This window comes from Fopius arisanus, unplaced genomic scaffold, assembly GCF_000806365.1.
Source record: "Fopius arisanus strain USDA-PBARC FA_bdor unplaced genomic scaffold, ASM80636v1 scaffold00022, whole genome shotgun sequence".
NCBI lineage: Eukaryota > Metazoa > Arthropoda > Insecta > Hymenoptera > Braconidae > Fopius > Fopius arisanus.
Window position 1 is genome coordinate 575,083 of NW_011887761.1, and position 20,360 is coordinate 595,442.

The 20,360-nt window shown below is 35.2% G+C and overlaps 2 protein-coding genes across 11 annotated transcripts in view; one reads left to right on the forward strand and one right to left on the reverse strand.

The window, feature by feature from the left end:
* LOC105264521 (uncharacterized) overlaps window positions 1-7,623 on the forward strand; it is a 13,770-nt gene extending 6,147 nt beyond the window's left edge. The window contains exons 6-8 of the mRNA XM_011301453.1: window positions 7,000-7,080; window positions 7,188-7,363; window positions 7,435-7,623. Coding sequence (XP_011299755.1) covers window positions 7,000-7,080; window positions 7,188-7,363; window positions 7,435-7,623 — 446 coding nt within the window. The remainder of the gene's footprint in view (window positions 1-6,999; window positions 7,081-7,187; window positions 7,364-7,434) is intronic.
* The window catches only part of kek5 (kekkon 5), a 490,550-nt gene that overhangs the window by 100,390 nt on the left and 369,800 nt on the right, over window positions 1-20,360 (reverse strand). The window contains exon 1 of one of the 10 annotated variants that reach the window (XM_011301431.1): window positions 17,739-18,268. The exons of the other annotated variants lie outside the window; for them this stretch is intronic. The gene's annotated coding sequence lies outside the window, so the exon portion shown is untranslated. Of the gene's footprint in view, window positions 1-17,738; window positions 18,269-20,360 lie in introns of those variants that run through there. 10 annotated transcript variants of the gene reach the window in all.

The window sequence follows — 20,360 nt, forward strand, 5'->3', positions numbered from 1 at the left end:
AGAATTTTTTTTTCTCCGAATACAGCGACTCAAGTGGGGGGCTCGTTCTGCCTCATCGTCTGTCTTCGACCATCCCGAGTAGAAATCGCGTCAGGTGACCCTGAAGTTGGATCAGTATTGGATCCGACAATAGTCAGGTTTTCCTGATCCAGTAATCCCTGATGAGAAACTGATCAAATCTTGATCCAGTTTGTGTAATCAAAAATAACTCAGGTCAATTATGATCAAGTTCTGACCTGATGGGTATGACCTTAATTTGATTTCAGGTCACCTGAAATAAAACGGATCAAATTCTTACCTTCCTGATATGAGCTCAGCCATTACACGGCGTTATGAACCATTTCTGATTAGGTTGGGATGTGACGCAATTGATTTCAGGTTGAACCGCAAAAAAACCTGAGAATGTAATTATAAAATTTTGCGTACATGTACTTTGAACCAAAGAAAGTCGAATGCTGGCTTTTCGTGTGAATTTTAAATCGCTTTTACACGGGAAATTATGAACATATAATTCTGTAAATGGTTTCAGGGAATATCACAAATCTGAATATTTCATTACTGAATTATTTTCATCATTCCAGACAAATTAATTACTTTTGATTATTTACCTCTCAATTTTTTAAATATATGTAATTATCATATGGCTGAATCACCAATATGACAGTTATCCATAACCTCAATTTTCACAACGTACGCGGATTGTGTGAAGGGAAGCTATTGAATTTAACTGGAGTTTTTTAAATTAAGAATATATTATTGACAATTATTGACAATGAGTGATGATCCGGAAAAAGAAAAATGAAGCAACGAAGATGAGGATTCCACAGAGGAAGACATATTGATAGAGGACGCAGAATTAGATGAGGTGGAAGATCTTCGTCAATGGGCAAAAAAGGCGAAGAACTTGCCTCAAAGTGATCTGGATAGTCTACTAAAAATATTGCGGAAAACCAAATATCCTACATTACCGGCGATAGCGAAAACATTTCTAGACACAACTGGTGCAAAATATGACATTCGAACTTTCGACAATTCAAATGATAGTTAATATGTATATTTCGGAGTAAGCCAGCATCTGAAGGAAATAATTAATGTCAAACTGCACATAAATCGTAGAATTTCATTGTTGATCCATGTCGATGGTGCTTCGCCATTCAAATCCAGTAACAAGCAATTCTGGCCAATACTGGGTAAAGTTTTTTTCGATCCTGACATCTAAGAACTATTCCCAATTTCTCTTTACTGCAGTATTGGTAAACCAAAAAATATTCATCAATTTTTTGAAGTTTTTGTTCAGGTATTGAACATTTTGATGAGCAATGGTATTGTCATTGAGGGACTCCAGTTCGAAGTTGATATAAAGGCGATCATTTGCGACAGGCCTGCACGATTATTTGTTAAATGTATTAAAAATCATGGAGCAAAACGTGCCTGTGAACGCTGTACTGTACATGGGGAAAGAATCAAGGGTCGGACTGTCTATCTCTCTACAGAAACCCCACAAAGAACGGACAAGACTTTTCGCAACCAGGAGGACCCTCCACATCACGATGGGTTATCACCTCTGACTGCTCTTAATCCATTTATCGATATGGTTAAACATTTTGTATTGGATGTGATGCACCTGTTATGGCTAGGAATTATGAAGAAATATTTAGTTGATATTTGGATGCATGGTGATCTTGCAACAAGATTTAGTTATTGTCAGAAAAACCTATTGTCGAAATATTTATTAATGATTAAAAGTCAAGTACCTTCAGAATTCCAACGCTCGACGGCATCATTGGTGGACATTGGAAAATGGAAGGCTACCCAAAATTATCGGTCCAGCATATAAGGCAAAGAATCGAAATGATTCTTTGCCTTATATGCTGGACCGATCATTTTGAAAAAATGTCTCGAGCAGAAATTGTTCAAACATTTTTTAATTTTTCACGTGGCTTGCAGAATTTTAAGTTCTAAAGAGTTGGCCATCACTTTTAATTCGATGGCTAAAACATTCTTACGAATATTCGTCCTGTTGAGTGCAAAACTGTATGGAAAATTCATTCTAGTCTTAAATGTTCATACTCTTCTACACGTAGCTGATGACGTCATCAATTTTCAATGTCCAGTGAGTGATATGAATGCATTCCAATTTGAGGGTGCATTAGGAAAATTAAAAACTATGTTGAGGACTGGATATCGTCCGTTACCTTAAATCTGACGATCTGAATCGACGCCTTCATGAACAATTTTTTGCTAACAGTGCAAAATCCGAAATACCGCCGGTTGTCAATATTTTATCCGAACTTCGCCCTAGTGCATCTGGAAAGAGGATAATTAAGAAAATTTCATATAAAAATACGATTCTCACTAGCAAACCTCCAAACAATTCAATCTTACTAAAAACCGGTGAAATAATAGAAATTGAAGAGATGTTTATTTTGCCAACTGAGCCTAAAGTCATCAGGATATCTGGACGATCGTTAAGAATCACAAAACCGAAGTTCCAATATCCATGCGATTCATCAGTACTAAAAATGTTTTATGTATCGAGACGACGAAGGAAAAAGTTTTGCTGCAAATTGCAGGACGTTTGGCATAAGATGGTCACTCTGGATCTCAGCTCAGATAAAGAGGAAGACATCTACACTATGCCACTTCTTCACTCATCAGCCTAACAGTTTATGCTAATACCATAATGATGAATTGTAAAGAAGTAACAGTAACTTCAGCAGCTTTAGACGACCAACGTTCTGTCCTTATAAATCCCAGTCAGGATAACTCAACAACGAAGGTATGCCACAACATTAGGTCGAATCCACTACCAGCCTCAGATATCAATTCCTTCTCTGCATATCTAACCTCTTCAGCATCTCCGAGCAGAGTACCCTTCAAATCAGCATCAACGTCTCCACTACCAGGACCACAGTAATTATATTATGAAATTAATCATTTTTCTTTGTTATTAGAGTAAATTAAGTTTTTTTATTCATCAAATTTACATCGACTACAACTGAAAGCCAATCAATATGATTTCATTTAATTTAGTTACAGAAGAGTCTGAAACGCAAATGAGTTCACAAACTGATGTCTTTCAAGTAATTCTTTGACTTGCAAACTACACTTGATCTACTGTTAATTTGTAATTGAATAAATAAGAGGTTTATGTTATCTATCTTCTCAAATTTCATGAGTAATTCTTTACTGTTAGTTGAGTCAATTCGACTTATTCAAATATACACGTTTACTTCAGTGGAGCAGGTAAACTAATAAAAGTTACTGGAAGTTATGTAAATTCACGAACCAAATAAACCATAGAATAATACACAGAAATATTAACCGTTGCATAAGAATTCGAATTTTTTCGAATTTTTCACGATTTCTAAACTAACATGAATCGAGTTTAATAAATTGATAAATAATCAACAATCCATCAAACTAACACCATGTTAATTTCTATCGTCACCAAAACATACGTGATATGACATAGCAGTGAGGTTATAAACGTGCGCGCATGCGTGGAGTCTTGACCATACGTACATCCGAGCCGGCCGGTCACGTTGCTTTACACCGGATTGAGTAGCGGGCATTCTCGAAGCTTCTTCTGAAGCATCCGATTTTCTGGTTCAGCGTGGTAGCAAAATACGTGAATAAAAATTTCTAACAAGTAAAAATGACACAAAAGGTAAGTCTCATTACCGATAACAATTGAAAAATATAAAAGATGAATGAACGCATGTAAGCTGTAGTAACGGACTAGTTGTGGTTTGTGTAAATTTTGCAGGTTAGAAAATTTTTAATATCCATGTTCTTCCAAATTTTCTGAATGGAAAACAATTGATTTTTAATACTGATCTCTAGTATTGAATAGTTATAGATTATGACATGAATAATAGTTGAAACGAAAAAAGTATCAGTCACCGAATATGAGTTGAGTGTATAAACGCTTGAATAGGAGGGAAGAAATGAACGATTTCTAATAATTTTAAGGTGTCAATGATATCCGTGATGAATTATAGCATTTTGAAATCGATAAATCCCTATTTGAAATGAGTTCAGGCTACAGGATATGTTCTATTATGTAATAATATAATAAATGCGATTTTTGTAAATTATGTTGTAGAAGGGGTTCCAAGGAAAGGATTACGAGTATTATTTAGTCCACTTTTATGAAGATGGAACTGAGGGAATTTTCGATGTAGCTCTTCAGAAATGGATTAGCTGGAATGATGACGACAAAATATTCTATTGTAAATTTCACGCGGGGAAGAGTGAAAATGAAAACAAACTGGCCACTTCCTTATTGAAACAGGCTCAATTACCTCCCAAACATTGGAAAAAATATCCAGTGAAGATTAGAGGAGGAGCAAGTGAGAAAAATATTCAGATTGCTGCTTCCTTTCGGAAATTTATCAAAATATTTATATTGCCATTTTATTAACCATTTCGAAACAGACACATATGAAGCCACACTGGAACGATTGATTCATTTGAAATCATATAAACAAACACAGATTGGTGACCTGCGAAAAAGGCTCCAGAGAAGAAGAATAATCGCGAATCATGACCAAATTGAAGAACTTTTTTCTGCCATTACAGACACTGACAAATCTTTATCGTCAGGGGTCGATTCTGCTAGTGATGGTGAGAATAATAATTATTTAATTTATAGAAAAATTAGGATTATTTATTCATAAGTTTGAGTCCCGCTCAAGTTTAAAGAACAGATCTGCTTCTCTGCGAAATTTGAACTCTAAGCTCGATTGCGATGGCCATGGTTCGTTATTAAGGAAGAAAAATGCATGTGAGTTAATTGACTTTTTTCAATTGGATGGTCGCTGTCATTAATTTCAAATTACAATAATATTAAAACGATATCATCCTTCATCTCGACAAATTTAGCATTTTTCGAAATTCTAGGTCCAGTTCGGAGCCCAAACACGATGAATGAGCTCTCCACTTCTAAGACTCGTCCAAGAAGCTCAGTCTCTATGTCCCATTCTCCACAAAGAGACTTAAGGTCTCCAAGGACTACATTCCAATCTCCTAAGAAAAATTCCAGCTGTTCAAAAACCATCAATCATTCAAAAAATAAGCATACCACGCCAACGTCTACTAAACTAAAAGATAGCAGTTCTATTCCATCATGGAGGCAAACCATGAAATAAAGGACAAGGAATTAAATTCAGCATTAAGTAGGGCTATCAATAATTACAAATCCTCCAAGAAACGTCCTAACAACGACGATGCCATTCAAGATGCCAATGGCAATAGGGAGAACTGAGGACCTGTAGACCATGAGCCACTCAATCTCCAGTATTTTATGAAGAACTTGACATTAAAATAATTAAAATTATTTGAAGATTTAAAACATGTTCTTATGCTTTAACGATAGGTTCTAATTATGTTGTAGCCGTTTATATAATAAATGTTCATATTATAAAGGAGTTGAGACATAAATAAAAATCAATAAAATTGAATCCAATTTAGATCTTTCAACCTTTATCTGAACTTGATTACCTAAACCTGATCCAATTCAGAACCGGAGACTTGATCCAGTCTGGAACCGGTGACTGGATCAAATCCTGATTAAAAAAGCCGTTACACTACTGATCAGGGCTTGACCCAGTCATCGTCTCATTTCCTGATCCAACATCACGCGCAACTTGATCCAATCCTGCCTTGGACCTGATCACAATTTCCACTCGGGATATTCGGGTCTCGTCTAGATTTGTAGTCTTTATCTATCATGCGAAACATTTCCTATTGTTCGTTCGTGACCAGCATTCAGCCATTTTTTAACGATTTTTATTGTTTTAAAATAATCAAGTGTGGGGAGAAAATAGAGAACAAAAACGTGATGACATTGTGTAAGTATTAATTCTCATTTTTAACACATTTTACTGCATAAACGCTACAATTGATGTTCATTTGTATGATTTCGGATGTATTCTAATTTTCATGATGAATCATGTCATCTTAATATTTATTGAACCGAATGAATGAATAGATGAAGCTTGCATGGATTTGATTAATGACAAACACTTCTTTTAATTGAGTTGAGGCATGGAGAAAAATCCATCAATTAAGGTTAAGAGACACCACGAGGGGGAGAGGATTTTCATTTTTTGAGTATTTTTGTAATTATCTTTGTCGCATTATGTTAAATGTGATGCTTCTGGCACTTTGACCACACCTAATATGTAAATTTTTCGACCAGTTTTATGTGAGAAATGCATAAGAAATAAGAAGAAATCCCCTCTACCTGGCGATTCAAATTAACGTTACCTCTTTTGCAACTTCAATTTCGGGTGGTGTAATCGTATCCGTACACAGATCGATGCGAATGTTTGGATGGTAGAATGCGAGGTTTAGAATTATCATTTTTTTTTCAGTAAAATGATAAGTGGTAACTGACAGACTGTCTATTACTTCATCTATCTTTTAATTATCTACTAATTCATGGAATATTCTGATTGTTTCATCTTTAATTTCACCTCAGAGTGGGAGTACTTTAAGTGACATCGGTCGTGGTCAATTTCTTTCTTTTACAGAATATTTAAAAAATTATAATTTATTTTGCACAGGAAGGACGACGACAACATTTTCAAAGACCTGAGATTGTTGCAAATGTAAGCATTGAATTTTAATTAAATTAAATATTGCCAATCGATGAGTGACTAATTATTGACAATGGATTTTTGATAAATTCGTACTATTTTCGGACAGCTCATTCACTTGCTACTAAAGCAAACGACAGATGGCCGAAATGTCCTTAAATTTTATGAAAAACGCGGGCGATTGAGAAAGAACTTAAGGAAATTACCCAGTCGCCTAATTGTAGGTCGTGAAAAAGATAGGCAATTGGCAGGATTATTCGATGAGGTGGAACAGGTAGAACGATTCAGGTAAATCAGAGCTTAAATATAACACATGGACCTGATGGAAAAATTGTCAACCAAAGGAAGAAACTAAATACTCGAGGCACTCTTTATGAACGTTACATTTATTCAGTGCGTAAATTGAAGGACCAGGAACTGCTGGTACGACCAGAGACACCAAGGGTTACTGAAGAACCTGAGGAGGATCCTAATAGTGCGTTAATGCTTTGAATTTTGCACTTTGCATCAATTTTTAGTGTTAAAAGGGAGTCCAGTATAAAATTTAGCAAGGTTTCTCGTTATTTTTCTTTTTTTTTTTAGGGAACCAACAAGATGCTGAAGACTGGCTAACCACTCATGTTGGACCACCAGACACAGTAAAAGATTTCTGGACCATTGCACGGCCGATACGACGACGATTGTTGCAAGACAATATTACTGTACCTGAATATTTCCAACGATTCCCAGCATTAAAAGCTGCACTCGGTGCTGAGCTGGTAAGATTAAATATAATTTGTTATATAATTCTAATTATTATAAATACTGATGTCATACTAATTCTTTCTAGCTATCCCGTGACTTCAGTGTGCCTTATCCTGCTGGTGGACGTAATTTTCGTGATCGATGGAACATTGGAAAAGCTGTCATTACTGAGGCCCTTACTGATTGTTCCAGGCTAAAGGGTGAGGATCCGAGCTATTACAGGGCATTACCAGCGCTTCCAGAACATAACAATCATTCTGTTATTCTCTATTAATTGCCATACTTGATAAGCCCTCCAAGATCCAGAAATCAAGTGAGAAGAATCTCAATAAAAGAAAAACAAGACTCTTTTCTGATTCATGCACGGCCACCAGCTGACATCGTGGGAGTTTTGGAGAACCAACGTCAGGTTTATGTTGCTACAGAATCCACACTTCAACCAGTCCCCGTAATAGTTGGGCCCATTGCAAATCCTGGGGCATTTTACGTTTATATTCACGATCCCGTAAAAAATCCAACAATCTACCAAGCAACAACCATACTTGAAGCTTTGACAATGACAGTGAAAATTGTATTTGCTTTAAATTGTTCTTATTCAGCTAGGGCTGGAGCTCTCTGGATTTTCATTCACAGAGCATTTCTAGAAATTGAAGTACCAACAGATTGTCTGAGTAGAGATACAACTACATTGCTAGAGACGATTTCCCAACGATTACCGGGTATAGATGAAAATATCAATCCGAATATAGCATAAATTTCAAGATGTTTGCCTGTAAAACGTGTAAGATGGAGTTTTATGCATATGAAAGGTTTTTAACTCATTTAAGGATAGGTCATTCCGATGGCAATAGTTTCAAATGCGGCTACGTAAAATGTTTAGAAATTTTAAATGTTTAAGCTCAGTACGATCTCACATGAAAAGACAACATGGAGGTGCTAAAAGACCACCCCCACGTAAAAAGCAAAAATGTGATTTAAATGATAAAATTTTTGTTGAATCGAACGAAAAATCAAATACCTCAGATCAAAGCACAGACGACGATTCGCTTCTATGCAAATTTAATCCCAATACCGTTCAAAGTGTACCTTCCACGTCATTCAATCCATCATCCATAATCCCAAACACTCGCGATCAATGGATTACCTTTGTAGCGAAGATACTTGATTATCCAGATATAGCGAGAGGTCGTGCTATACAAATCATGGATGATGTTCGAGGTTTGTTGAAAAATGTTTTACAAAAGAGCAGTAATACCGTCTCCGATATTCTGGACTTGGAAATTTCTAATATTGATATCAAGGAGAGAGTTAAAACACAGGTAGAAAATATCATTCATGATCACTGTAGGTCAGTCGACAGCCTCGGTACAGAACATCTGCTTTTTCAAGCATTTAAAAAATCTAAGAATTACATTCTCCCCGAATCATCCCCTTTAGGTGAAATAAAAGACTATCGCAAGAAAGATGAAACGAATGAATATAAGATGGGATCAATGAATGCTCAATTCATAAAACTTCGTTTCGTTTTCCAGAAACTCTTCGAATTACCTTCAATTTTTGATGAAACATTGGAATATTGCGAGTCATTGAAAAATAATGCGACGGTTATTGAAAATTTCATCCAAGGAGACCTTTGGAGACATCTCAGTAAAAATGATGGAAATGAAATTGTTTTCCCTCTGTTTTTGTAATTCGATCATTATGAGAATAATAACCCGTTGGGAAGTCATCACGGAGTGTCTAAATGCGGTGCGGTTTATGCCTCAATACCTTGCTTACCTCCGAGATTCCAATCTAAACTAGAAAATATTTTTTTATTTATCCTCTTCAATACCTTAGATCGAAAAATTTTCAAGCATGCGATAATCTTTGCGAAAGTCCGGGAAGGATTAGAATTTTTAGAAAACGTAAGAATTTCCATTAAAAGTCCGGAGGGAAATAAAACCATTTACTTTCGACTAGCGTTAATGATCGGAGATAATTTAGGTGTACACTCTCTATTAGGATTCACAGAAAGCTTCAACCAAAAAAGATTCTGTCGTTTTTGTTTAACAAATAGGTCTGATATAAATTCTATTTTCGTGGAAGATCAGTGTGCTCTACGGACTGAATCAAATTATGAATCTGATCTAATTTTGAATAATGCTAAAAAAACAGGAATAGTTGAAAGATGTGTGCTACAGGGTATTGGGGGTTTCCACCCTGCCAAAAATTTAGCTGTGGATGTAGCTCATGATCTGTTGGAAGGGACTTGCAGGTATGATGTTGGTCTAATTATTCACTATTTCATAAAAAAAAAAATAATTACACTCGCTCGATTGAACAACCTCATCAAAGGCTGCAATTATGGTTCAATAAAGAATAAACCTCCAGAAATACTTGAACATCATATAAAAAACAAATATATCATAATGTCGGCTTCAGAGATGCTTACATCAGTCGTACACTTACCCATGATACTTCATCATCTAATTCCTCACGATGATACAATTTGGCAATTAATTTTATCTATGCAAAAGATTATCAACATTTTAACGAGTTACGAGATAGAAAAGGATGATCATTTAGTGTTGAACATTTTGATTTCTGAATACCTGGAATGACTAACAGAAAGTTCCCCTGCATCCCTTAAGTCTAAACACCGCTTTCTAGTTCACTATGGGAGAGTATTGCATCTTTGTGGTCCGCTTTGGAAAATTTCTACCATGTGGTTTGAAGCGAAACATCGAGAAGAAAAAATAACTTCTCGTGTAGCAGTAAGCCGTGTCAATGTTTGTAGGACTATTGCTATCAAACACCAACTTCGTCAAAATTACCGATTTTTAATGAAGTATGTCCGGGAAAGGATTGTATATGATGCAAAGTCAATGAAAATCATACCAAAAATTTATTTGACTGGATATTTTGACCTTTTGGAATCGTCGCCTGCACTAATAAACACATTGAATGAGAATATTAATACTCTTAAGACAATTGATTTCGGCGGAAAAGTGATAAAAGCTGGTAATATTGTTATGATACCAAGCGAAGATGAGCCTATTTTTCATCAAGTGAACACTATAATTCAGGAGTCTTCCACGGAGTATTATTTGATTGTTAAAAAGTTATTGGCGGTATTTTGGAATGAGCATCCAGAATGCTATCAAGTACAACAACAGAAATATCAGTGGCAAGTACTTGACTATCGAGCCATTATTAGTAATATAATACATATAACAAGCGGCGACAGTAGCCACGCGGGCGGTGTGTGACTCCGGCGATCACCCAAGCTAAGCAACGCTCAGTTGGGTTAGTACTTGGATGGGTGCCCGCTTAGTCACACCCATCGGCGTGTAGACTGCCGCCGTCAGGCACGGGTGCGGAGAGCTGGTGTGTTCACCGAGTCAGTGTGACTGATGAACACAGCAGAATCCCCGCAGTACCGGCCGGCTGCGCTACTGAGGTTTTACATGGTTTCCCTCAGTACACGCCAAATGGGCGCAGTACAGAAAGTTGGCCCATGCTACAGCAAAAATAATGAGAGGATAGTAGGAGAGGCTAATGAGAGGATAGTAGGAGAGGCTAATGAGAGGATAGTAGGAGAGGCTAAAAGGCTAAGACGAAGGGGCGCCTATCAAACCATGGTAACAATGGTAATAGGAAAAGGAAAAATGTAAAAATAAAAAAAAATAATAATACATATAACACGTTTCATTCGAGCTTCGAACGGTGCGAGGTTTATCGTTAAGAACTGGTTATAATTTAACTTTAAGCAAAAAAATTATTAAATACATGCTCATGTGATGATGTAGAATGTATTATCAAAAAACTGGTTTCAGTATACGTTAAAGAACAAAATGCTAATAATAAACGCCATTTTTTAAATGTTATTTTTAGATTAAATTCCAAATCCCCACCATCGAGATTTATTTAAAAAAAAAAAAACAATTCAAAGGTAAAAATTTTCAATCAGCTGAATAAAAAATGATAAAGTATCAAGAAATATTGATAACTTAAGAAGGATTTTTTCATTGTGAGCAAAAGAAATTATGCCAAATTGCTAAACAAATTTTCGAGGTTGGTAAAGAAGTTTTCCAGAGTACCATAACGAATTTTGCAGTGCTGTCACGGATATTTTCGATATGTTGTTTTATACTTTTTATTCAACCCGTTCAAGCAAAAATTCGCCATGTACACAGTGTTTTTTACTTAGCTGACACTTTGCGCTCTGATTATGGGAAAGCACTGTAATTTTTCTAGAACTTTCCATACTAAAATTGCTGGAATTTTCTCTCCGTGTAGGGTACAATCTATCGGTTCCAATTTTCGTGAACAATTGCTTGATGACATTTCTCAATGTCATCATTTTTCATTACAATTAGATGAATCAACCAATACCGCCGGTCATGCTCAAGTACTTGTTTTCGTTCGTTTTTCGTTACCGGATATGTCTGTACCGTATGTCTGTAATAGAAGAAATGCTGACACTTTTTCCAATAAAAAACAGCGTCGGGAGAAGAAATTTTTAGAGCATTCAAAGATGAACTCATTCTGGCGAAAATACCTTTAAATAAATTAGTTTGCATTGCAACGGACGGGGCTGCAAATATGACCGGAAAGTTGAAAGGTTTTCTCACTCGATGCGGTAACGATTCGGATTTTCCACCGTTTAGATCTATGCATTGCATGTTACATAGATTACCTCTTTGTATGAAGAAAATATCTATCGACAAGGTTTTCAATTTAGTTGTGAAAATTGTGAACTCGATTCTAGTGAAGCCGCTCGCCAAGCGACTTTATGAAGAGTTCATAAAGGCGAATGAATTAGATGCGCGAAATTTAGTTTACTATACAGAAGTTAGGTGGTTAAGTAAAGGGGTCACGCTGAAGCGATTTTATGAAAATTTGCCCGCAATTATCAGTTTTATTAAAGAGGAATTTGATGGCGAATATACTGAACTGAATGATTTCGAATGACTTACACAACTAGCATATCTTGTTGCTCTGACTAAACTCATTAACAATATTAATCTTCGAATGCAAGGAAACGGGAAAGTTTTGTGAGATTACGTGCAGGCAGTAACCGCGTTGAGAACATTAATTAACAGAATCCAATCTAATTTTTCTAAAAATCTAGTTCCGTCTATGTTCGCTGCGTTAGAATCAATAGTAAAGGGATACAGCAGCACAGCATTCAATGGCCAGCCTTTCGCAGAATTGACGCAGCAATTATACGACGATTTAAATCAGCGGTTTCCCAATATAGATGATCTACAGTACGTGTGTCAATTTTTCCAGGCTCCTAAAGCTTTTATGTATGATCTTGAACGCCTCGAGTCTACAATAGTTAATTTTACACGCGTCAACGGTGTACAACTCTCCGTTGAAATGGAAAAATTTATTACTTTCGATTTACCTTCGTGCAGTCTATTAACGTGCAGTAAATTATCTACTAACGTATTACGCCGTCTGTTTATCAATTGTTCAAAAATAGCAAGATTAACAAATAGATCGCGAATTTGAAGTGTTCACATAATCGTATCCGTTTTTGTGATGATCTTAAGACGTTATTCAATTAAGTATTTCATATTTGGAATCAATAATTTCTCATTAATGACGAAAAAATTGAATCGAGTATGCGTACACTTGGCATGAATCAAACACTTGAGTATGAATTTAAATATTCACAACGATAAAACGTTCGTTTGTATCTTATCAATTCTAGCTATAAACGCGTATATACTAGAATCAATCCTGCGCAGCATCGAGCCAATGAGGTTTGTATTATAACAGAGTCACTAAGAAATGTCACAAACGGTATTCAAGTATGTACGCACTTGCATGAACTCGGGGGTTCTTCGCTTGAAATATTTTACACTCGAATCGAGAACAAAAAAAATTAATCCTCATCCATTACGATCAATCGCATAAAAACTCGAACGAAGGATTTTTTTTTATCAGTGAAGACTCTTCAGAATATTGAGGATGAGGACTCGTACGAATGTCTTTTACACAGTTAGAACAGAGACATATATTACGTATGAGGTACATAGGTCTCTACAAAGAAAATAAAAAGGCAGGGAAAGATAGGCTTGATCCGATGAAACCTGATGAAAACTCGATGAAGTTTTCATCCAGCATATTAGATCTTATAAACTACGGATAACTCGACATTAAGTTCTGGTCAAGCAGGCTTCATCAATGAATTTCTGGTCAGATAAACATGATCCCACGTCAAACTGCCTTATTTCAATTTTGCCTGGTTTGGATTTAATTGGTTTGATTTTCATTTTAATGGTTGGCTAAAAAAGAATGATGAAGTTCAGATCCGATTAATCTGATGTTCAGTTGATCAACCCACTTCTGACAATCCATTTTTTTCTGTCAATTGGTAATCTATTGAGCAAACATCTTTATTTGAAAACGTCACAGTAAATTATCATGAGTGAAAAAAGAATCATCCAACTTAGATGCGTTCATGAGTGTTGAGATCTATAGGAACGTTAAGGTTGTTGTCGCGTAGAATTTTTTTTCGACAGGTTTCGTTAACAATTTTATGGTGAATAGTTTGAAAAATTAGCTACAAAATGAGCCTTTTCCGTTTGCAATTAACCGTTTTGAACTTGAGATATAAATTTTTGAAATTCGAGTGATTTAACACGTGTTTAAATGGAGTTTTGCCGATTAGAATTTTTTAAAAATCAACGGCTGGACAGTTTCAGAAATAAAAAAAAACGTGGAATATACATCGTGGGAGGAAATACAGAAAAAAAAAATCAAATCGATTGACCGTTTGGTTTACGGAATATAATTATCGGAAATTCATAAATTTATATAATTGAAAATAGTTAATATGGAAAATATATAGTTATGCTTTAGCTATCCATGCACAATGCAATCAATCAAGTGAGACTATATACCGCTAAAAGATTGTATTCTAAACTGGCCCGTTTTACAGCGGATAAACTTTTTACAGAGACTGCCGCGCGACAACCACCTTAAGCGTGTTTACAAAATTGCCGACTCATAGCAATAAGCGTTCATTTGTTCCTTGAAAATTGTAGACGTAGTCGATTACTCACTCAACACAATCCTGCGCGTACTTTAATGCAGTAGATGCAGATTTGAATTACAAGCAGTGCGACAGGAATTATATGGTAGTCGACATATAACTCCTATTCTCCATATTTGTGTCTTTTTACTTCCGAATGGTATAGCTTCATATTTGCCGATTATTGAATTCAGTAATTTTAATTGCAAATTGTTTAGAATGGTATGAAACGTGAAAAAATGATATTTTTAGATCGTATCCATCTGTATATGCTGGAGACTTCAAACTTTTGAAGATAAGTTTTTAGAAAATTCAACATAGATATGGTGAAATTCATTGCAAAAAACATCAGAACTTTTAACTTATGGTAAGTATGATTAACCTCTACTTTACCGCGACTTTTCAGCTCGCTCGGTCCAGTAGTTCCTGGCACATAGCAACCTTTTCTATTTCACTTTTCCTTAAAATCTCAAAAACTACTGAATAGATTTATATTCTTTTCTTTCCAAAATACTCGTCACAGTGGGCCCTATCTCGATAAAGAAAATCGAAATGTCTACAATTGGTGGGATGAAATTTCGTGAGATCCATTGTTAGTATACTACGTCCTAAACCATCTATCAACTTTTCCAAGTGAAGTTAATAGATTCAGGATCTTCACCATCTAGCAAGGGAGTAATCCTCCCAATAACTCATTCAGTAACAGTCTTTTAGAATCTAAGATTGCTTTCAGCGGCAAATGAAAAACAAATCTACATAAATTTTTAATGAGAAAATGAATCACTTGAACTTTTGTCTAGAACCTGACTGAGCAAGGATTTGAGTTGGATCGATAGGGTCCGGTCGTGATTATTCAAAACTCGATTATCCTGACGAATTTTTGGTTCTTCAGCTCATTCTATCTTATTTACAGATATCTTTGCTGCAGCTCTTGTAGCAATAGTTCCTATTACAGGAAGCATCGTTAAGGAGAAGTAATTAATGCTACACGGAATGATTTATTTAGTTAATTTTACGATTTTTGAATCATAAAATTACATGGGTAGGATTAAAACGGTGGACTATAATGAAGGATTTGGTCATTTTACTATTGTCAATCATAATTTGAAAGTAAAAAGATATAGCTCCAAATCAATTCCTTTTTTTTATTACATTGAGGAAGAAAATTGCTAATTGTGTTGGAGGAAAAATGAAGTCAATTCCAGAGAATTGTGCCATCATAGAATAGTAAAAACGGAAATTCCGTTCCAAAAAAACCTAAAAATGTCAGAAATACATGCGAGCATTTGCCGCGATGAAGACCAGTTTCACATCGTTCACATTTTTTCTCTCGTTTTCCGTAAAAAACAAAAAATGTCAATAAATTATCAATTCCGGTTAATTGAAAATTTAAGTTATTCTTTTTCTGAATAGCCGATAAAAACAGGGATTTATTATACTTTATTACTGCAACTTAATGAAATGAACATAGTATTCAATTTATTTCCGCTATCGGAAAAAATAAATCAAATTTGAAACGTAATTATATCCTCTCCTATTCCATTGACAAATTATTCAGATCCTAAAAACATTTTTAAAAAATATGCACATCGAAATTTTCTTTCCCTTCTTATTACGATTCTAATTCGTGATGTTTGGATAGAGAAATGTATTCTTTAAAAATCAAAGTCCCAATTTCCAAAAAAAAGTAACGTATATTTCCCGGAATTCGCGATTTCGTCCGCGGTTACGATTTTCACATCGTAATTTTTCTTATTAAAATCTTCCCGTGTACAAGGGCTAATTTTTGAGAACGTACTCTCCACAATCATCAAAATCCACGAAGACGGCGAGAATTGGCCAACCATACGAGTAAAAAAACTCCATTCCAACAGTGGAAAATACATTGTCAATGTATCTGTGTGCTCATGGCGAAAAGTGCTTTTTCGTTTACTTGTAAACAAAAAAGTAAAGGGAACAACTTTTTGTTCACTGGTAAACGAAAAGAACACAGTCGGCACTCGGTGAACGTAAAATCATTGTCAAAAAATTTTGTTCGACACATGTGAGTCGGGAATTTTCAGCTTGTGTGATTGACAGCCCTCGCTTCACCTCTGGTCGCCAACTTCGCACTCGTGAAAATTCCGTCTCACTCGTATCGAAATATATTATTTCAGACCCGGTGATATATGTTACTTTATGCTATGAGGCCCAACTAACCGAGTATTTTTATTGTCCATTAAGGCGGGCCGAGTAACATAGATTTCTTTTTCAACATGTGACCCATTTGTACTTAACTTTCATGAGCAGATTTGAAAAATGAGTCGAAAGGATTTCCTGTTATCAGAATTACATTTGTCACGGGGGGATCAACATGACCTTACAGAAAATATGTAAACCCAAAATAAGTCTCAGTCACAGTCAAGTTAGTAAATAAACCATAAAATTTTCACCCTAGCTAGCATACTGAAATTCTCTTTGAACACAACAACTTTTTTGAGGACAAAGAAGAACTTATGATGACTCTCGAATTAAAAGTTATTTCGCACTACAACGCCTGAAAAAAACATCTCCAAATTTTCTGAACAGTGCGTTTAAGTAATGAGAATTGACTGAAATTTTCGTACAATTTCAATAATCTTTATTTAATTTATTTTTAGGCAGTCTTTGCAATGAAGATTTGCAACCATTGATCGAGCGAAGCCTGGAACAATGTGGACACCCCAGGGTAAAATGGACATTTTAAAAATGGTAAAATTTCGGAATATGGAAAATAGGAAATTAGAAAGAATGTGATTAAAATGGAGGTCACAAAAAGCAAAAAAAAATGGAGTAAAATGACCTATTGACTTAATTGTTTCATTCCAAAATATGGGTAATGCGCATAACCAGTAATTGAGACTCATTCAGACCACATTCATGTATACAAAATTATAAATATTGAATGATAAGCAAAGTGACGAAACAAGATATCTTCATTGGAGTAGAGGATGGAATTCTGATTGATATTTTCAGATCTGGCGATAAAAAAATTTTCTTATGAAATTTCTTACAGAACAAACTCAAAGTGACAGACAAGCACCTGGGAAGTTTCGTTAACGTTTTTCACTCCAAGCCATTCATGAATCATTAGATCAATTTGAGTATCCAACTCAAAATTACAATTGGAGGAGGAAAATCAGGGTGTCGATTTTATCCTGCTTTCCACAAAAATGCCAACAATGTCTCATTTGAACTTTATCACATTTCTAACCTCACAATAATAATTATTTCATAATATATCAAAGGAAAACTCTCAACATTAATTCTATGGTATTGCATATTATGGTCCAATAATAATAAATAAGAGTAGAGATAAGTTATAAAATTTGCATAAATACCGTTGAAATTCTCTGCAAGCATCAGGATATTGCAATTTGTACAATCAAAAAAGAAGTCACCCAAAATTGCAGAAAGCACAATCACTGACGCCGTTAACTCCGTGCGAAAATTATTAACACATAAAACCGTGGAAAAATATGGCCAAAGTCCACACAACAATTTACACAAAAAACGGACAATGTTTATCGGGTCGACTCACAACTGTTATAATAATTTGATATCACTTTGACAGCGTGAGTTAACACATCTGAATGACAACAATGAGGAAAGTTGCCAAGCCCATATTTCCATTAATGCAGTTATCTGAACGAATATTTCTGAGAGAATGCGAACACGTGAGGTCATTGAATCATTGACGTTTGATTAGCAAAGTGTATCTATAACATTACGAAATTGTGTATTGTGATACATAGCACGGGATAGCTTTGTCAAAGTAGTGAGTACGTTCGATTGGTTTGCTGTTGATTGAATAGTGGGAGCACAGATACTGGACTCTCGGGCATTTAGGTTAGCCCCCGGAAGAGTCTAAGCTCTAAACTGAACCACGAATGTTAAGAGCTGTTTGTCATCGGGAGATCAAGCCAATCCGCCTATGACGCCATGTGCCCTCTACTCATTCGTACCTCGTCAGTCATAATCTTGAAATCGATATAATCAATTGCTTATCTATTTTTCAGCGGTTGACAGTCCTTCTAGAATATAAATACCAAACAATATAATTTTATTTCTGCTGACAATTAAATTGTGTAATGGTGTGCCATGATTTTTCGCCTTTTTTTCCTTTACCATTTTAAATACTAGTCGGTCGCACTAATTGCTGTACATGTAATTACCTCTAATTAGTTTAATGTTGATGAAAAATATTAAATATTCGACATTTTTTCTACAATCCGTATTTCCTCTTTATTATTGCCGATCAGATATTTGATGTGTTTGTGCATGGAAAGGAAATATATGAGTATTTGTGAGACTAATAGAGACTATTATGGCCGGGTTTTATTTAAACGGAATTACTATTTTTCAACAGGTGTGACCTATGAAATTCGGCACATTATCATCCATAAATCTTGATCAAGTCGGTAGAAATCACGTATTCAAAAAACATTTGAAAGAACTCATCGACACGTTTACAATGGTGGGTACTATTTTCCCATAAAATACATCGAATTCTATGATAATTACTAATAAACGTGAATTTTAGAACATAATATGACGGTGAGAAATAGAGCATGGTTGGATAACTCTGCAAGTAATCAATTAAATCAGATACAGTTGATGTCATTGCAAAGAACAAAAAAAGTTCTTAAACATTATATGTTAATATTTCTATTCATCATCTTTGGAACGAAAAATATTGAATCAAAGTTGAAATTTTGATAAAATATGACGAATCACCGATGAAAGACGCTACAGAAAAAAAAGATCCATGTTAATTTTGCTATGATCTATTAGATTGGGTGGATTTTAAAACCTCTTTGGTTGGGTGGGTATTTTTTTCCTGGTCTATTTATTCTGCCTACTGAATATAACAATCACATTTTCATGTATAAACGCTATAACTTTATGACAAATGGGAGAAATCGTATAACTCACGTATTTTTTCGAAGCTCATTAAGTAAGTTTTCAAATCAGTGTACAATTTATTACATTAATAGGAAATGAAGAAAGGGATTATCGCAAAAATCGGAGAAAAACGGAATCCGACGGATGCCGGACTTTATAATGAAATTAAACTAAGTCGTTGAAAGCTTAATGTAAATGAAATATTTATTGAAATATCTATGTCTATCGGCTTGACGACCCCTACGAGAGTATTAGAATGAATAAAACAGTGGGGCAAAGTGAAATATTTGGTGAAAAAGACTACTTAACGGACGTTTATATTATTTCACTTTACCACCCTCGCGTAGATGGAAGGAAATTGTTTGAAAAAAATTGCAAAATATCTTCAGACAAATATAAAAAATAAAGTAATGTATAGGCAAAGAACTAAATAGACTTGACAGTTCCGATGTATTTATCGCAGACGATTTGTGAAAAAACGTCATACTCATTGATGTTACCAAGATCTACGGTTCGATTATTATCTCGCTGCACAATTCACTTCGTATTTGAGATTTTTGTGCGTATACATACAAGTTTGAGACTGAGTGATCGACCAGTCGGTTCACTCTAACTGCTTAGAGGCTTTTCGTAAAAGGGAGGGAATGCAATAATCACATATTATTATAACTAAAAAAAAATTCTGATGAAAGTGGGCAAACAGCACCTAACAGTCAAATTTTTCTCGGAAACTTAACGATTTCTATATTTTCCAGAAACTGATGATTGAGTCTATCCAACGCGTAAATTTGTTACAAAAATGCAACTGCTCATAATTTCTAAAATGAATGAATGACCCGAGTTGAAATTTCGATCAGGTCCAGATCAGGATTTGATCAGGTCAGCCCTGATGATAGATCAGGATCTGATATGGTAACTAGATCAAATCCTGATCAGCCATGTAACGCCGTTTTTAATCAAGATTTGACCAGGACAACCAGTTCAGGATTTGATCAAGTCAACCTTATTTAAACTGGATGATGCGAATAAACAATAATTATTCGCTGAAAACAAAAAAT